General features: G+C 40.7%; 1 protein-coding gene across 1 annotated transcript; it reads right to left on the reverse strand.

The window, feature by feature from the left end:
• Window positions 1–8,162: 8,162 nt before the first annotated feature.
• Window positions 8,163–12,070, reverse strand: LOC311270197 (uncharacterized protein; the record flags this gene model as incomplete). The annotated part of the gene is made up of 6 exons (XM_084374942.1): window positions 12,002–12,070; window positions 10,467–10,597; window positions 9,188–9,310; window positions 8,960–8,987; window positions 8,812–8,850; window positions 8,163–8,239 (listed from the first exon to the last, which is right to left on the reverse strand). The coding sequence occupies exons 1-6, from the start codon at window positions 12,021–12,023 to the stop codon at window positions 8,163–8,165; spliced, it is 420 nt and encodes a 139-aa protein (XP_084231068.1). The 5' UTR covers window positions 12,024–12,070.
• Between the last annotated feature and the right edge of the window lie 3,716 nt (window positions 12,071–15,786).

Raw genomic sequence — 15,786 nt, forward strand, 5'->3', positions numbered from 1 at the left:
GTAACGTACTCAAACCATAATATGAGGTATGAAAGTATGGGTATCAGCGTGTCTGTCGATGGGTGTTACTGATAAGGTGCTCTGGACAATGAGTCTATGGGGCGCCGATTGTAAAGTTGCGCATGCTAAAATAAACAGCAACTTTTCCACACATTTAGCACCAAACCCCATTAAAAAAACGTATGTGAATTTTTTAGTATTGCTTTTGACCAGATTTACAGCAATATTTGTGAACTTTGTGATATGTACTTCTCTTGTAAAAATATAATGTCAATGTTAAATCTAAATCTAAATGTTAAATTTAAATTTAAATCTAAATGTTAAATATAAATATAAATGTTAAATCTAAATGTTAAATATAAATATAAATATAAATGTTAAATCTAAATGTTAAATATAAATATAAATATAAATGTTAAATCTAAATGTTAAATATAAATATAAATCTAAATGTTAAATCTAAATGTTAAATATAAATCTAAAAGTTAAATATAAATCTAAATCTAAATGTTAAATCTAAATGTTAAATATAAATATAAATCTAAATGTTAAATCTAAATGTTAAATCTAAATGCTAAATGTTAAATCTAAATGTCACGGGTGAAACTAAACATTTAGCTAATATGCAAATTCACACTGCCTGTCACCGGAAGTACCAAAATAAAAGCTACCGAGTGCTGTAGTGGCTCTACTGTGGTGCATGCTGTAGCTGTGCTAGCCCTTTTCAAGCAGAGAAGCCGCATTATCGCCGGAGCGGCGGTTCGCTAATTCTCCGCTGTTGGTTGTTCACACAGAGCCAAGCAGCGCTGGCATAAAGACGAACTGCTGTGTAATTCACACAGAAAGCCGCCGCTGCGGCTCCGAAAGAGGTACACGTCATGTTGATGACGTCTGTGTGTTTTTTCAAGGTGTTTCCCCAGGTGTCCTCCATTGACAGGAGTCCTGTCAATCTAAACATGTACTGCTGACTGTTTATAATCATATGGATGCTGTTATAATGTGTTGGGATTGAGATCCTGACCCACCAAACATCAAGCTGCTTGGCTCTGTGTGAACAACGACAGCGACGACGACGACAGAGAAATGGCGAACCGCCGCTGCGGCGATAATGTGGAGACTCTGTGAAAAGGGCTACTGTCGCTGTCGTTGCGGACACATTGCTGAACCTCTGTATTGCTGCCAAAACGGCCCTACCAATGTTTCCAGCTAAGTCGCTGGACATGGTGGCAGGCAACATGAGAGCACGGTGAGGAGACGTGACTAACAGTGCAGCGCAATCACTCGCCTGACTACCCGAGGAGCCCGCTGATAGCGCTTGTTCGCGGCAATGTGCTTTTATTTTGGTACTTCCGGTGACAGGCAGTGTGAATTTGCATATTAGCTAAATATTTAGTTTCACCATGACATTTAGATTTAACATTTAGCATTTAGATTTAATATTTAGATTTAGATTTAGATTTAAATTTAACATTTAGATTTAACATTTAGCATTTATATTTATATTTAACATTTAAATTTAACATTTATATTTATATTTAACATTTATATTTATATTTAACATTTAAATTTGACATTTATATTTATATTTAACATTTATATTTAAATGTAACATTTAGATTTAGATTTAACATTTAACATTTAACATTTAGATTTAGATTTAACATTTAGATTTTAGATTTAACATTTGGATTTAGATTTTGTATTTAGATTTAACATTGACCTATTTTTACAAGAGAAGTAAATATCACAAAGTTCACAAATATTGCTGTAAATCTGGTCAAAAGTAACATTTTAAAATTAACATGTGTTTTTTAAACGTGTTTTTTTGCTAAATGTGTGGAAAAGTTGCTGTTTATTTTAGCAGGCGCAACTTTACAATCGGCGCCCCATATGAGTCTGCAACCACATTGTCAGAGCCTTTAATGTGTTGGATGTCTAACCGTAGACCACCACAGGCACAAAACCAAATTTTGACTACAAAAACCCCCTTCCCATTGCACATTGAACCTAACCTTTTCCTGTACTACAAATTTTCCCTGACTCAACTGAGAAAATGGTTGTGTACTGTACATTTTCCCCCCGATTCAACTGAGAAAAATGTTTTGTATGACATCTTCCTGTAGGCTACTACACATTTTCCCTGACTCAACCGAGAAAATGGTTTTGGACAAACCTTTTCTTGTACTACACATTTTCCCTGACTCAACCGAGAAAATGGTTGTGTACTGTACATTTCCCCCCCCCCCGATTCAACTGAGAAAAATGTTTTGTATGACCTTATGGTGCTGCCTTATAGCCTTTCCCTCCCTACCAAAGCCAAAACAATGTCTGAAGTAATAATGAAGAACTCTACTATTTAGATTTTCTCTAAATCTTCTCGGCACCTCTCACACCACGAACCCTCACATCAGCTCTAGCCGGATAAACATCACACACCCCAGCACTCTCAACAAAACCAGAGCCGCGAGCGCGCCCCTCTCCAAAAGCACGCCTGTGCGTCAGGACATAATCATCTGCCAGCACAGCCGCTTCCATGGCAGTCTTTACCTTTTGATCGCAAGTGTGGATCGCAATATTCTCAGGGACAGAGTTCTTAAATTGTTCTAATACTACCAGATCACATAAATCTTCAAAGCTCTCCACCGCCAACGCAACACACCAGCGCGTAAAATGAACCGACAGGTCGCGGGCAAACTCCAGGTGCGTCTGCTTCTCAGCTTTCCGCCACGTCCGAAACTGTTGACGGTAAGCTTCAGGGACCAGCTCATAAACCTTGAGAACAGCAGACTTCACCACAGAATAACTCTGGCTGTCAATAAAGGACAGGGACGAATAGGCCTCTTGAGCTCTACCAGTCAAAACACATTGTAACATTAACGTGTGCGCAGAGTCCGGCCAGTTTCTCGATGCAGCCACACGTTCAAATAGAGAAGAAAACGTCTCTGGATCTCTCTCTCATTGAACTTCGGAAGCAGTCGCAAGTTGCCAAGCACATCAAAACATTCACCCCCCCACCCGGGAAGAACGGAGGAACTCTCCTGCTCTCCCGAAGCGCCAGCAACAGAGCTTCCACCTCTCAACAACTCAAGCCGGGACTGCTCTAAAGACAGCTTTGTTTGCTCCGTTTGGTAGCAGAGCTTTTCCACCGCTATCTGCTTGTCCATCTCGGCCATCTTCACCACTTTATCATGCTCTAACTGCAACAACAGCAATTCCCTCTGCTGCTCGAATGTAAGATTACTAGGACCACCAACCGTAACCACCGGCTGGGCCAAACCCTCCACCTTGGCTAGGCCAGGAGGTTGCGCACCACCTGTCAACACCCCCATGTCACTCAGATTAGCACGCAGAATACTTTTAACAGTATCCTTTAACCGTTTATCAGAGATCTCAACATCATAATACTCCGCTATTTTCAATAGCTGCTCCTTCGTGCACCTATCCAATAACTCCTCCGCTGGAGCCTTAAAGGATAACTACCGTTTTTTACAACCTGGACCTTATTTCTAGCAAAATATATGATCATTTACTCACCCAGATAACTTTGGTATCATTTGGCGTCGTTCGGACGAAATTAGATCCAGTGTAGCGCCGATATATCCATATAATGCAAGTAACGGGGCATTGACACACAGCCTCTATATAACACATTATCTGCCACGAAACTAGTTCATTTCACCAATATTTTGTTACGATATGCTAGCGCTATTCCCCTCTGAGTCCGGGCTTGTCCGTTATCAACATCCGGGGTCAAACTAGCAGTAGCAGCTACAGGTAAACAAGCCGGGCTGTCGCGGTTGCGCGCGCAGCTCAGAGACGACATCCTCCAGGTCAGAGGTAGTAGATCAACCTACAGACCCCGGATGTTGACAACAGACGAGCCCGGACTCAGAGGGGAATAGCGCTAGCATATCATAACAAAATATTGGTGAAATTAACTAGTTTCGTGGCAGATAATGTGTGTGTAAAGTTTATGTGTAATGTTTAGGTCTTGCTGCCTGAAATGGACCCATTTCTACAAGGTGTAATAAAGTACCAATATTTGAAAATGTTTAAAAGCCATAATGTAAATGTTCATACATTTGTTGTATAAATGTTAAGAGATAGTACAAGTTTTTTGTATTTACAATGTACTAATTTGGATATGGTACAAATACAATAAAGTATATTTTTTCACCTGGAAGTAGTCCCACAAGTCTTTCAGCCTTTAGTATACTACAGTACATATAAAGCCATATGCTTAAAGTATACAAAATATACTTTAAGTTGTTCCACTTTAGCACATAAAAGTACACTAAATACACTTCAAGTTGAGCATTTCTACAATTTAATTACAATTAAAATATATTTAGTACAAAATTAGTTGTTCCAAAATAGCACTCTTTAAGTTAACTAATTATGAACACACTTGAAGTATAATGATGATTAGTGTGGCTTCAAGTACACAAAAGTATGCTAAATTTTAGTACACTTAGCACATTTATTTTTCACTTGGGTTGTGACATGGGGCCGTGCATTATCATGCTGCAACAAGGCAGTGGATAAATGGCATGACGGTGGGCCTCAGAATGGATCGGGATCAGAAATGACGCTGGAGATGACTTCCGCGGCACTGTGTTGTGATCAAGATAAAAATGCACATTTTCAAGTGGCCTTTTTACTGCAGCCAGTCCAAAGCACACCTGTGCATCTAGATATGGTACACATGCCAGGTGGATGGACGGATTTGTGTTGAAAATAGGCTTCATATTTCATGCCTCAACAGCACCTGTGAGAAGGATCGTCATTACATGAAAACATTTGCATTATGTGAGAAAACATTTTTGGTCTGAGCACAAGGGGAAAGTTGAAATCAGTACATTTGCGTACTTCTGCTATATTTAAACACATACACTTACACACAGATGGTGATATAACTAGAAAGCCATAACATGACTTCCTTCCCTCTTTGAATTTCAGGCTCATATTAGAAGTGGACTAATCACTGTTTAGTTTCCTGAACAGGCTACTGTCTGCTGGAACACATGGTTGGCTGCTTATTTTATAAAACTTCCCTAACATTTTTCTCACTTTCAGTCAGTAAAAAGGAAAACTGCAGCAGACAGTTAAGGGATTTTGTACAATATATCTCCGGTAAAGTTCTTTAACAGTTGACATGAGAACTTAAGAGAATAAAAGGGGAACTGTCATCAAGTTCACGGTTTAGTTTGTGGCTAAGAGCATGCAGTCATCCTTCCTCGTGAGGCAGCTTATGGGAAACGATATATATATATATTTTTTCTTTCTTTAACACTTCCTACGCTCACATGGCATTTGCATGTTTATTTGTGCTGTTCTGTCTTGAGACAAGGCTCAACATTTGTTCACAAGTACAAAGATAGATAGATAGATAGATAGATAGATAGATAGATAGATAGATAGATTAAAGAGTAAACAGTGCAGATGGAGTGGAGTGCAAATGGAAGTAAAAAAGTGCAAATGGATGTGCAAATAGAGGTGGAAATTGTCCATTGTCTATTATCTATTGTCTATTGTCTGCCCTGCCTTTACTGAGAGCTGTTGTACAGTCTGATGGGTTTGAGTTTTTGAGTCTGTTGGTGGAGCTGGACTGGGACAGCAGTCTGTCACTGAACACACTCCTCTGCCTGGTGAAGGTGTTGTGCAGAGGGTGGTGGGTGTTGTCCAGTATGGACAGCAGTTTGTCCAGGGTCCTTCTTTCTGCCACTGTCACCAGAGAGTCCAGCTCTGTGCCCACTACTGAGCCAGCTCTCCTCACCAGTCTGTCTAGTCGACGGGCGTCTCTCTTCTTGGTACATCGGCTCAGCACACTTCTGACTGACACACTTCCTGTCAGCAGACTCCTCACACCACAAGTGTGCCTGATTTTTAGTGGTGGAGAGAAATCATCCGACAACAAAGACCTCCACAACAAATAAGAGCAGTAGTTTTCAAGCAGGAGAAGTTTAGTCTTTATTTATAAAAGCTAAATCAAATCACAGTGGAAGAGCTGAAAGAGAGTTCTGATACAGTGAATGCTAGATGCAACAGTTTTATAAAATATAGATTTTATAAGTCAGAGTTAACAGATGGACTTGTGACATTATTTAAGAGTTAGAGACATACAATGGCTGGAGAGCCCCTCACAGTGCAATGCATGATGGGTATATAGGGTTTGGTTAGTGACCATCAGTTGTACACTACTTTTCATAAAGCACTGTGGGACCTTCTTTAATCAATCTCACTATGCATTCGGTCAGCTCACTGTATAGTCCACTACACGGTGGGCAGTGAGTGATTTCAGACACAGCCCGAGAGAAGTAAGCGTTTGTTTGAAAACAACAATGGTGACTAATTTGCTAAAATTAATTATTTCTGTTCATGAAGTCAACTGTCTGTTAATAGGAAAAAGAGACACAATGACTGTGCATTATTGTAGAATAACAAGAAGCTGAGCTTTCTATTCATTCATCATTATTATGATAAATAATAAGATCCAATTTACATTAGATCACCTCGGGGCATGACCCTTGAAGGTAAAGATAGCCGACAACGACAACCGAAATTACCATAACAGCTGAAATGCTCGAAGGATTTTGTCCTTGACAGAGTAGAGGTTGGCAACATTCACTGTAGTACAATATTAAATAGACAGCATGTAGGCTCAAGGTGTAAGTCTTTTATTTAACACAAAGATGAAAACATATACAATCTATCTAACTAACACTATTTACGTGTGTGTGTGTGTGTGTGTGTGTGTGTGTGTGTGTGTGTCTGAAAGAACAAAAGCAAATGGTAGCTAGGGTTTTTTAAGCACTTTGAGAAGACTACTAATTAGTTTTCAGCTTAACTCAAGATTCTTGGCATCTGACCGTCTTTCTCAATGCATCATTTTCTTGAGTCCAAACTAATTATAATACACAGTACACACACCGATCAGCCACAACATTAAAACCACTGACAGGTGACGTGAATAACATTGATCATCTCATCACAATGCGATGTTCTGCTGGGAAACCTTGTGTGTTGGCATTCATGTGAATGCCACTTGACACGCACCACCCATCCAAACACTGTTGTGGACCAATTACACCCCCTCATCACAACAACACTACCTGCCATCGGGTAGTGGCGTCACTGTAACAGATCAAATGAATGGATTCCATTCATGAAATTATTTCACCTCTTGTAGGAAAAAAAACAAAAAACTTCTTCTTAGCCATGTTGTGCCTCCACATCAACAACTCTGGGTCGGGGGTTCTGCATCATCAGTGTAAGGCACTGCCGTTTCCTGTAGCGACAAACCCACAATAACAACACAGCATTAAAAACATACAATAGGACAATAAGTATCATTTTATATAATGACATGCAAATATGATTTACGAACTTGTAGCACAGGAGAATCACCAGCGGCACGACAAGGATACCAACAGAAGTAAGGATACTCCAGTAATGGCGGGTGGTCCCTGTTTGGGAAACACATAGTTTCAAAGTTAAAGGTACAATATGTAAGAATTGGCCACCTATCAAATTCTTACAAATAGAGGGCGGCCTTTCACCAGAGTAACCGCTAACTGGTGCCCACTGTAGCTGCCCTTAGCTAGTTAGCTCAGTTAGCCATGCAGCTGGCGGTGCCTTGCAGCGGCCCTTCTTTTGATTATTTTGGCTGCTCATCACTTTGTTTGTTCCCTTTGTTCGGTTGTGGTTTATTCAATAAATTCCCCATATTCCTTTCACTGCAACTTGGCATGCTTATTAATTTTAGACCTCTTTTGTGTACTTTCTGTACGGGGTCGTAACAAGTTAGATGAGAAGATCCATACCACTCTCACGCTGACCACTCGATCTTTTGGCAGTCCATGTTGAATCAACAACCATATCGAGTGTACAGACGTTAACTAAGCTCGCTGGTAACGGACGCACAAGCTCAGTTTTACATGACTTTTCCCTCCAGTCTCTCTCCTTTTACCTCTTGTCTCTGTGTTTTCAAAGCAGATTCATGAAGCCTTGGGATAATTTCAGTTCTAACATTTTCAAGTCGTGCTGATGTGACAGGTATTATGTGACAGTACAGACACGGTATCATGGTGTAATTGATTGAAACTGGTAACTCACAAGTCTGCTCCAAATCATCATTGTGGTCTCTTGTGCTGCACTTGACTTTACAAAGACAGAGACAATACCCTCTTACCTGTTGTCGAGGATGTAGGTTTGGTTTCAGGAGTGATGGTGGCAGGTTCTTCAAAAAAGTAAAAAACAAAAAAAAAACACATGAGATTGCTATTTCCCGTATTCAGGAAACATATCATTAAAATAGTTATCAGGCTTTCCAAAATGAATGCTGGTCAAATAAAGATGTTTATAAAAAGCCTCTCTGTAGTTGCCTTTTAAACCTTTTGAATGGCAACCTCTAAAATCTCTCTCACAAATGTATGAATGTAAAGTGGTTTGAGACAGACAGGAAGTGGACACAAGTTAAACTTACAGTGTCTCTGTCATTGGTCGTGGTATTTTAGTCTCGTTGGTTTAATCCACTCGTTAGTTTAGTTTGTATTTAAGTCCAGTCATTGTCGAGTAACTTCCTGTTTCTGAGGGCCTGCTGTTCCTGTTCCTGTTCCTGTGGGCTCCACCCTCAGTCGCCAACCCACAAGAAAGTGAGAGGCTAAATGATTTGAGCTGCGCAGGACGTGTGAATGATATCAGTGCCTGTTATCAGTCAGTCTCGTTTTTTTCATGTTGTCCGTTAACTGTTCATACGTCATCTGGGTTGTAACCCATATCTTATACAAACAGAAACTAGTGTGCCCTTACCTTTCCAGCCCCGATGTTGAGGACTTCCACTGCAGCTGGCTGTAAAAACGACATATTCTTACATCAGAACACTGAGTAAAAAACAACAACATTTAAAAAACTACTCACATATTGTATGAGGCAAAATCTGACATGTGATGAAACTCACTGGTACAGTTCGCCTCCATTTGTGTCTCCTAAAGAGAAAGAACAGACAACACAGATTACTGATCAGTAAGATTATAATTGTCTGGAGCTCAACAGAAGGAAAATACAATTCTTGTCATCACACATAAGCAATATTATTAGAAATTAAACAGTTTATCCAGAGTACCTAGCTCTACTTTATGTGTTGTAGTGTGCAGTTCCTGTTTCTCACATCTAAACAGTTTAATACCTCAGAGGTACAGCTTCGCACGTAGAGGAGCTTCTCAAGACACTGATTTATAACGAGGTTCCTGTTGGTATTGTTCAACACGAGTGTATCCAGTTTGCCGATGTGGTTTGCCAGCACATGGTCCTTAAGTAAACACATAAGAAACAATAAAATCATGACAGATATACAAACTAGTTCAGATTAGGTTTATACACTGCCCCGCCAAAAGAAAGTCACATTCTAATATTTTGTTGGACCGCCTTTAGTTTTAACTACGGCACGTATTCGCTGTGGCATCGTTTTGATAAGTTTATGCAATGTCAAGACATTTATTTTGGACATGCCATTGTCTTCTTGGAGTATGCCTGTGCCATCAGGGTAAAACCTGGTCATTCAGTATATTCAGGTAGTCAGCTGACCCTTATTTTATTGGGCACATAACGTTGCTGAACCTAGACCCGACCAACTGACCACGACCACAGGATATATCTTCCCACGTGGTTGTTTAAGAAATGAGAAGCTACTCACTGCATCAGTTAGGGTTAAATAACTTGTTGCCAGCTGAAACCGTATTAATCACTGCAGTGTTTAACCAATGCAACACTCTTACCTTTTTGCTTAGTTAAATCCAGATGGTGACTATTTTGTTTTGGTCAGGCAGTGTACAAACAGTGACCTTGAGGCATGACATGCCTCAAGCAGCAGCTCACGTAAAAAAAGCATCAACTACAGCTGAGGATTTGCAGGCAGGATATAATGTGAGCAGTTAACGTTTCTGCAAACCACAGATACTTCCAAGGTTGACATTTGCACCACACGTGGCATCAAGTTTAAATGCTTATTACCTGGCTTTCACATGAACAGGTGGAAGGGCGTTAATACAGCGAACAAAGCAGCCAAACGCAGTCCGAGTCACACCACTGGATATTTTTAAGGACACCTGAGGAAATTTCAAGCGTTTTTTGTGACGTCCGAAACACGCTATTCAAATGGGACGTATGATGCGATTGTGGCAAACATAACAGGTATTTAAAGCCAAACCACAATGTTTTGTTAACCACAACCAAGTGTTATTTGTGCATAAACCTAACCAGAGCACAAGTACACAAACGTAACATTCAGTTTTAGCTTATCTGTGGTTTTGCAGAAACAGATAACATTGTTCAGGCGACTGGGATGCATTTGTGTGATGTCTGCCATGAGGTCTATACAGTTATACAGTATGAGATATTAGTGTTGTGGGATCTTTTTAACATGTCTGAAAACACAGAAGAAAGCGGTTCTGGCTTGTGTAACTTACAGAGCCGTTGGTCCACCAGTAATAGCAGTTGGTCGCCTTGAACTCTGGGACACTGTAATGTGTCTTTCCACCATACTGAGTTACGGTGCACTTGATGCCATGTGCACTGCCAGAAATAGTGAGCAATCCCACTGGGGGGAAAAAAGAAACAACTTGGTCTTTATTCTAGATATAATATAAGAATCTGACCACACATATTGTGTTTTACTCCTCCTAACATACAATGTGGGCATTATTAATCCCAGTATGTTCCTGTCTCAAATCTACAGGAGACAATGCCACTAACTTACAAAGAATGAGTGACTGTATCAGCCAGTTATCCTCTTTTGCAGCTCCCATGCTCCGCAGCCGATAAATCCCAGAGCCGCAACAGAGGTGAATCGACCCCCGTGTGGAAGACAACAGCACGAGACAGGGGTGCGAGGTTATGATGGTGATCCTTCACTTTTACAGCTTGAAATAAAAGACATTCAAAAAGCAAAACGTGTCCTAAAAATCACAAGATTGGTAAGGGAGCCTGGGATAGTGACTTCACAACCATTATTTTAATCACAACTGATTAATTGCTCTGTGAGTATTTTTTACATTAATTATATAAATAGGTTAAAAAAAACGTGTTTTCCAGAGGAATTACGCACTGTGTAACGGCAATATCCCAGACTCCCTTAACAAATCGCGTGATTTTAGGAGTTGTTGCATCACAAGGGGAAACTTAACACACTTTGTGAAACGGCTGAAACAGATTTTTTAATAATGTATTCCTGCTTATTAATTCGGCATTAAATACAAAACACTGAGATGTTTCTTTCCTTGTAAAAAGTGTCCGTTTGTCGCGGCATCACTGCTGAACTAAGCCTGTCGGTGTTTGTGCTTAAAGTGCGTCGTACCTCCCAGCAGCTGTTTGAACACGCTGTTTCAACTGATTCCCCGATTTACTCCAAATGTATTAAAGAATATAATTTATTTAAGATTAACATGTGAAATGTTGCAATTCCAGTAACTAATATAGGGTATTTCCTGTGGAGAAAGTCACAAGACTCCCTTTATAAAACGCTCTATTTTAGACTTACTGCGTTAGGAGGAAGCGTATAAAGTTAGTGAAACTATGTCTACAACAAATTTTAATTATTTGGATCAACTTGTTCATTCGGCAAATATTTTACATGAAGATACTTCTTTCTTTTTGTGAAAAACGTTGTTTACTATCTCCATCTCCGTCCTACCCCCACAAAGATCAGCCTGTGGGGGAAGTCTGCATAGTGACTCAAACAAACAACACGGCTCAACATTAAATAACATCCACTTTTCCCGTTAGTAATATGAATGAATGAATGAATGAATGAATGAATGAATGAATACCGGCTCATCTTCAAAGACTACTTTAAGTGTGTGTGTGTGTCTGTCAAAGTTTTGTCGTTGATATTTTAGGCTATATAGGCATTCATTTCTCAATTAAATTCCCACTCCACGTTAATAACTTGTGATGCAACAGCCTGCAGGTTTCGGACTATATGTGTAAATTATTCGGTACTTACAGAAGAAAACCACTCGCAGCATCGCACCTCTCCTTACATGTGCCAGCTCTGGTACCTTGAAGATGCCATCTTAGATAGCCGCCTGCTGCGCTTCCCCCTGATACAACTTCGTGATGCGTATCTCCCATCAGTGTCAACCCAGTGTCATCAGGAAGAGTCGATTTGGCGCCTGAATGCGCTTGTATTAAAGTGGTGCTGAACCCCATCTAATGGCATTTTGAAGTCATTACCACGATTTAATAAAGAAGGAAAGAAAGAAAGAAGCTGCAGTATGGGACAGGTAGGAAGCCCCTGCGAGACAGTTCAAGGTCTGATCTCACTTCCCCATTATAGGCTAATGCAAATATTTACCTAAACCACTGGAAGAAACAGACAAAGAAAGAGATATCTTCATGTATAACGTTTGCCGAATGAACAAGTAGGTCTAAGCTGTTATGAATATGTTGTAAACAGAGTTTCACTAAGTTTATGTCGTTCCTCCTAACGCAACAAGTCTCGAAATTGGGCGTATTTTTAAGGGAGTCTGGTGACTTTCTCCACTTTCTTCTTTCTCACAACTGTTAATCACAAAGGTAGAGTGTGTGTGTGTGTGTGTGTGTGTGTGTGTGTGTGTGTGTGTGTGTGTGTGTGTGTGTGTGTGTGTGTGTGTGTGTGAGAGAGAGAGAGAGAGAGAGAGAGACATTCATGGACATGGACATGGACATAGTAATGAGGCGCAGTCAATCGTAACGGCAATATCCCAGATTCCCTTAACAAATCGCGTGGTTTCAGAAGTTGTTTCGTCACAGGGGGAAACCTGACACACTTTATGAAACAGATGCAACAGATTTTAATTCATTTCTTCCTGTTTCCAGCTGTTTGAACGCGCTGTTTAGTCCAAATGTAGTAGGCTAACTCAGTCGGCTTGGGACCGGAGGGGGTCAAGTTCAGCTACAGATCACAATATAGGAGTGGACTCATAGCTGAAGAGGTGCTAGTTCACTTCCTGTGTTACTGCCGAAGTGCCCTTGATCAAAGCACCGAAACCCCCATGTGCTCCCGGGCGCGTGACATGGCACTCCTACAGTTTGCTGTGTGTGTGTGTGTGTGTGTGTGTGTGTGTGTGTGTGTGTGTGTGGCTAGGCATGAGTCAAATGCAGAGGACACATTTCAGGTGCGTTTGCATGTAAAAATAAAGCGTCTATTCTATTATGAGCTATTGGAAATTGAACTTTTACAATTCCAGTAAACAGTGACTAATATGGGCTACTTCTTAAGAAACAGAAGACAGTCACCAGACTCCTTTAAAAAACGATATTTTTTTTTAGACTTAATGCGTTAGGAGGAATCTGCAAATAACATCTGCATTTCCAGTTATTAATTGTATGAATGAATGAATGAATGAATGAATAACGGCTCGTCTTACTTTAATAGTCGTGTGTCTGTCAAGGTTTTGTCACGATTATATTTAGGTCTTCCTTTCTGAATTCAATTCTCACTCCACGTTGATAACTTGTAATGCATCAAACAATGCAGGTCAGTGAAACAACAGCATGCAGGCTTCGGACTATATGTTAGTTATTCAGTACTTACAGAAGACAGTCACACGCAGCATCCTCTCAGCATCGCACCCTCGTTGCAACTGCCAGCTCTGGTACCTTGAAGATGCCCTGCACATTTACAGTAAACGGCCCGGCTTTCTTCTAATAACACTCACGCCTGCGTAGGCAACTTCCTGTCACTATCAGTGCAGAGACACTTGGCTCTCATGAGTTTGTTGTGGTGGTTAACCGCATTAGAGACGGAGAATCTGATAGCACCTTCACTTCATCACATGGTCCATGACCGAGTTACGTGGGAGCCGATGAAAGCAGTAAAATCTGAAGGTGTCACTAATGCTACAACAACCATTATTTAAATCAGAACTGATGAATTTCTGATGAGTATCTTTTTATTACTTTGATGATATAAATAGATGCATAGGCCGACATGTTTTCCAGAGGAATTACGCACTGTCTTCTCTCGTTAATGACAATGAAAATGCCCACAAGTCTTTCAAATCTCTTTATACGGTTGTTGCAAGAAGTGTGTGTGTGTGTGTGTGTGTGTGTGTGTGTGTGTGTGTGTGTGCGTGCGTGCATGCGTGCGTGCATGTGTGTGTGACATTTTTTAAAGCATAGGACAACGTTTTGACGGCAAACGTGAGATTTGACAAGTCCAGTAAACAGTAACTAATATAGGATACTTCTTTTGAGGAAGGGTAAAGTGTCACCAGACTCCCTTTAAAAAACGCTCAATTTTGAGAGTCTTTACGTTAGAGGAAACTGTATGAGCTATGTGAAATGCTGTTTTCAGCAGATTCTTAGCAGATCTTAGGTCTGCTTGCTCATTCGGCATAGGTATTACATAAAGATATTTCTTTCTTTGTGTAAAAAAACGCTGCTTATCTTTAGTCTTTAGTCTCACTCTCTTTTAGGACGCACCTGCTCTTATCCTACTGTATCTATCTTCGTCCTAATCATACAATGATGGGCTTAGTATGAGGAGCAGTGTGCACGTAGTGATGAACTGGACTTGTTTCAGTTTCTCGAAGATGTAGAATCGATCTACTTGAAACTGAAACGACCATTTTTCAGCAGATGAAGTGGCATACCACATTATCACCAAATACAATGCGGTCCTCAAATCCCTCCACAGATAGCTCACTACCTTTCACATCTGGGCCCACCTAACCCCAATGACGCACCTAACCCAGTTAAGTCAACAACTTTGAGATCAGAAGTCTGCAGCTTCCCTCCAGTTAGTCAGAACTGAAGAAGCCTCTTGGATGAGAGGTGAGACACCTTCAAGAAACTGAAACATGTCCAGTTGCCGACTATACAGTTCAAAGCTGCAGTACGTGACAGCGAGCAACCCCCTGCAAGTGGATGACAGTGAAAGCATCACTTTGAAAGCTCATCAGGGTTTATTTAATGTCTGCAAGATTAACTGCTCCATATGACGCTGAAACATGGCGGACGAAAGTAAACTCTGGGTTGATGGTTAGAGACTTTTACCATAATTTGTATTGTTTTCCTTCCTCTCCCTTGTCACTCAAATGTGGGAAACAGCTGTCAATGTGTTGCTTTAATACTCTGAGTGATAAAATGCAAAACAACTTCTTTTTGGCGGCCATGTTGCTCCCACACACCGAAGTCGGAAGAGCAGCTTCCCAACTGGAGAAGTGGGATCATCGTTTCAAATCCTTCCAAGAATGACCTTTACAAATGTTTTTAGGTGAAGTAATTCAAAACTTTAATAAGACACACACAACATGTTTTAGTGAGAAACAATATGTCATTTTGTTTACAAGAATGCGGTCGCTGTGTGAGTGTGAGTAAAGAGCTGCGTACGTTTTCCATTTACTTTTAAGAGCTACAGAAGATAAAGGCTGAGACTTAAACCTTCGGTGTTAAACCGTGTACTGCTGTTAATTAAAGAGTAACTCTACCCTAAGCTGTGACTCGCTGTGTCGCAGAATTAAACTTATATACAAGACTTTAGGTGGAGCTGATGGTTTTCCTCCTCCTTTGCTGTCTTTCTTTGATTCATGAACACCGTCTCTCACACACTGATGCAGTCACTCTTGTCTTTGAGCGGGTCGGAGCGGGACCACTCCCTCTCCTTCACCATCTCGATCGACAGCTCTATCTGCTTCTTCGCTGGCTTGGACGACGGACATCGCTGAGGTCTACAGGAGTCAGGGGAGGTGTCTGGCTTGAGCACATCCGACTCCAGGTCGGAGTTTGGATCACTCTGGCCCTCCG

Source organism: Pagrus pagrus (genome assembly GCF_965226575.1).
Source record: "Pagrus pagrus genome assembly, chromosome: 15".
NCBI lineage: Eukaryota > Metazoa > Chordata > Actinopteri > Spariformes > Sparidae > Pagrus > Pagrus pagrus.